At 41.9% G+C, this 2,922-nt stretch overlaps 1 protein-coding gene across 1 annotated transcript in view; it reads left to right on the top strand.

The window, feature by feature from the left end:
- Positions 1-53: 53 nt before the first annotated feature.
- Positions 54-2,922, top strand: part of CHPT1 (choline phosphotransferase 1) — a 20,402-nt gene continuing 17,533 nt past the window's right edge. Inside the window, exon 1 of the mRNA XM_031057016.1 lies at positions 54-182. Coding sequence (XP_030912876.1) covers positions 54-182 — 129 coding nt within the window. The remainder of the gene's footprint in view (positions 183-2,922) is intronic.

Below are 2,922 nucleotides of genomic sequence, written 5' to 3'. Positions count from 1 at the left end.
AATGTCCCCTTCTTGTCCCACAGGGGCCGTGGATGTAGAAACAGCAGCTGGTCATGATAGAGGGTGCGGGATGTGCCCAGGAGCAGGGCAGGGCTGGACCACGAGACACGGCTGATGCCGCTTGGGCATCAGAGCTGCGGCTGGGCTGGGGAGCAGATGAATTTGCTGACAGTTGCTCAAAAGTATCCCTCCTTGTGTGGGACACATTTAATTGCTTTGAGTTCTGGAGGGAAAACAGGCTTGTTAACGTGGGCTGGTGCTACTCTCGCTTGACCTGCAGTGCCTACAGTTTCTCAGTCAGTTTCAGGAGCTCCATCAGAGCTTCCCAGCCTGTTGCAAGTTTCCCGTTGCAGAGTCTTTATGGTAGTTAAGAGTAGAAAATAGCAGGGGGAGATTGCGTTATGTGGGTAAAATACCTTGAAAGGTGGCCATTGTTTTTCTTGTGTTCTGATGGGCTTAAATTCTAACAGCAGAGGTTGGCAGTTGGTTGGGACTTTTTTAATATCATAGCTTTACCCTGGTGAGTGTTCTTGTCAGAAGAACATTTCTTTTTCTCTACTTGCTGTGCCCTTTGTGTTAGCAGAGGTGTTTGTGGTAGACATATCAGGAAACTGATCCAGATCGAAATTAGCTTTGGTTTGGTCTCAGCCTAACCACTATACATCACCCGGTAGAGGCACTCAGGCAGTAAAAGAGAAGGCAGAGATGACAGTGAATGGTTGGAAACTACAGATGGTCTTCTAGTCCCACTTTCAGAATTAAAATGCTTGTGTACTGCTACCTTTAGCTTAGTTTTGTGATGAAAATATCAGTTGTGCCAGCTATTTGTCTGAATGCTCATTTTAGCTTTTTCTCTTCGCTGTTCAAAACTAAAAGGAGAAAGCAAATTTTACTTAAGTTATTTTTCCCTTGAGGACTCTTGTACAAAAAGAAAAAAGTTGTGTTGCAGATATCCAGGGAACTATTCCTTCCAGGAAAACGTAGGTTGGGTTTTAGGAACTTTTCCGTTCCTAGCTGGATTTTATAAGAAGCTATCATTTGGACTATACATTTGTGTTCAGATATCAGTATATCCTTTATAAACATGCAGTGTGGATCCTGTTGTTTTGTTTGTTGCCTCTGCTCTATGAGAACAGCCCTGATTTTCTCTTGCTGCATCACTTAGAAGCATCATTCTCCCTCCACCTTGTTTAATGACTCAGCTTGTCTTCTGCCTAAGTTGAGATCATGTTTCTGGATGGCTTTCTGAAAAAGCTAGAACTGTTGCAGCACTGGCAGGTGCTGCATGCACTGCTGTAATACCTCCTTTGGAGTTATGACTGGGATGTGTAGGCTGAAAGGGATAGGTGGAGCTGACAATTACGTTAAAGATGGTTGAAATCACAGACTGAACTAAGACAGTAGTGCACTTCAACAACACCTCTTTCCATCATGAACGTGTCTTGATCACCTGGACAAACATCCAGGTGGACAATGGACAAGGTGGACAAACATCCATTGTTTATAGCATTGTTATTGTCTCACAGGTAAGAGCACTGAATAGAAGACTTGGATAAAGTAACAAGCACGTTTGGGTTTTGGTGTCGGGGGTTTCTTTTGAGTTGGTTTATGTGGTTGTTCCCTATTCCCTAGCCAATCTTAAGTGGGCCATTTTTGTTAAGCCTTTAATGAAAACATAAAAGTCTTGATGTTTGTACAAACCATCCAAAACAAGACTGGTAGTTGAAATCCCTCAGAGAGCAGCTGCTAATAGGTGCTTAGGAAGGAGATCTTTCTCCAGTATATATATACACCTTTCCAGCTGCCAGAAGACTGTGGTTTAGCAGTTTCTTTGCAAGGGATTCTGTCTGAGTTACTTACTAAAAAGCAACTGACAGATCTGTTTCCCCACAGACACCCTTCCACCTCGTGATTTTGCCTTCTGAATTAGTTGTTCTGAATCTGTTTGTACTTTCCCCTTCCATTTTGTCCTATTGCAGTGATTTCTATGATTTCCCTTCCCCAATGAAATTAATGTCTCAAACCAAAAAATGCTCTCTTGTTCTCCTAACATGGAGTTGTTATTTCCCTATACACTATCCTTTTTATCTTCATCAGTATCAGCAGCTACTGAAAACCAGTTTGTTACTGACTGGCACAGTATGTTTTGGAATTTTAAGATATGGTCTGCTTCAGTAATGTTTCCTTGCCTAGCAGGAACATGATTTTTGTATCGGTCTCCTCTAAGTGCATGTTTTGACCCAAGCTTTCTTATTTACAGCTAAGCCATTAGCAGGTTGCACCCCTCAGGCATTATTGTAACCGTGATTCAGGTGCACATTGTTATTTTCCTAATCTCTGTAATTTAGGACAGCAATCTATAAAAGCAGTATACAGGTGTGGTGGTGGAGAGGACACCACCTGCACATTTCATGTTCTGTGGAGTGCTAAAATATTGAATATTGTTTTCACTGTGTCTGCAGCCTGGAACAGAAATAGGAACAGTTGTGTTCCTATGCTTTTTTTTTTTTTTTTTTTTTTTTTTTTTGTTGACACTCATTGGGAAATATTTAGGAATGAAAGCTCTTGCTGACATTAAGTAAGAACAGTGTGTATCTGGTGCATTAAAGTGTGAAAGGAGCACTTTTTAGGTGAGGATTTCTATTTCATCCCCACCATAAGACAGTGAATTGTTTTGCTCTACTGCCAGCAGACCACTGTGAAGCAGCTAGTCAGTTCATAAGGCTTTGCAGGGGAATCTTGCATATCCTTCCCCTTTCTGGGGAAAACCAGGAAGAAAACTGACTAAACATCATTATATTCTTAAAAAGGAGAAAGGAAACTTTCATCCTCTGCTTTCATGGTTGCTCGTGGAGGGGGTCTAGCTTTGGTAATGCTTCAAGATCAGCCACAGCTCTCTCTAAAATCAAATAGCTGGGTGGA

This window comes from Geospiza fortis, unplaced genomic scaffold, assembly GCF_000277835.1.
Source record: "Geospiza fortis unplaced genomic scaffold, GeoFor_1.0 scaffold10, whole genome shotgun sequence".
In the NCBI taxonomy this organism is placed as follows: Eukaryota; Metazoa; Chordata; class Aves; order Passeriformes; family Thraupidae; genus Geospiza; species Geospiza fortis.
The sequence above is the reverse complement of the archived record's forward strand: the minus strand, read 5'-3'. Positions and strand labels throughout refer to the sequence as shown.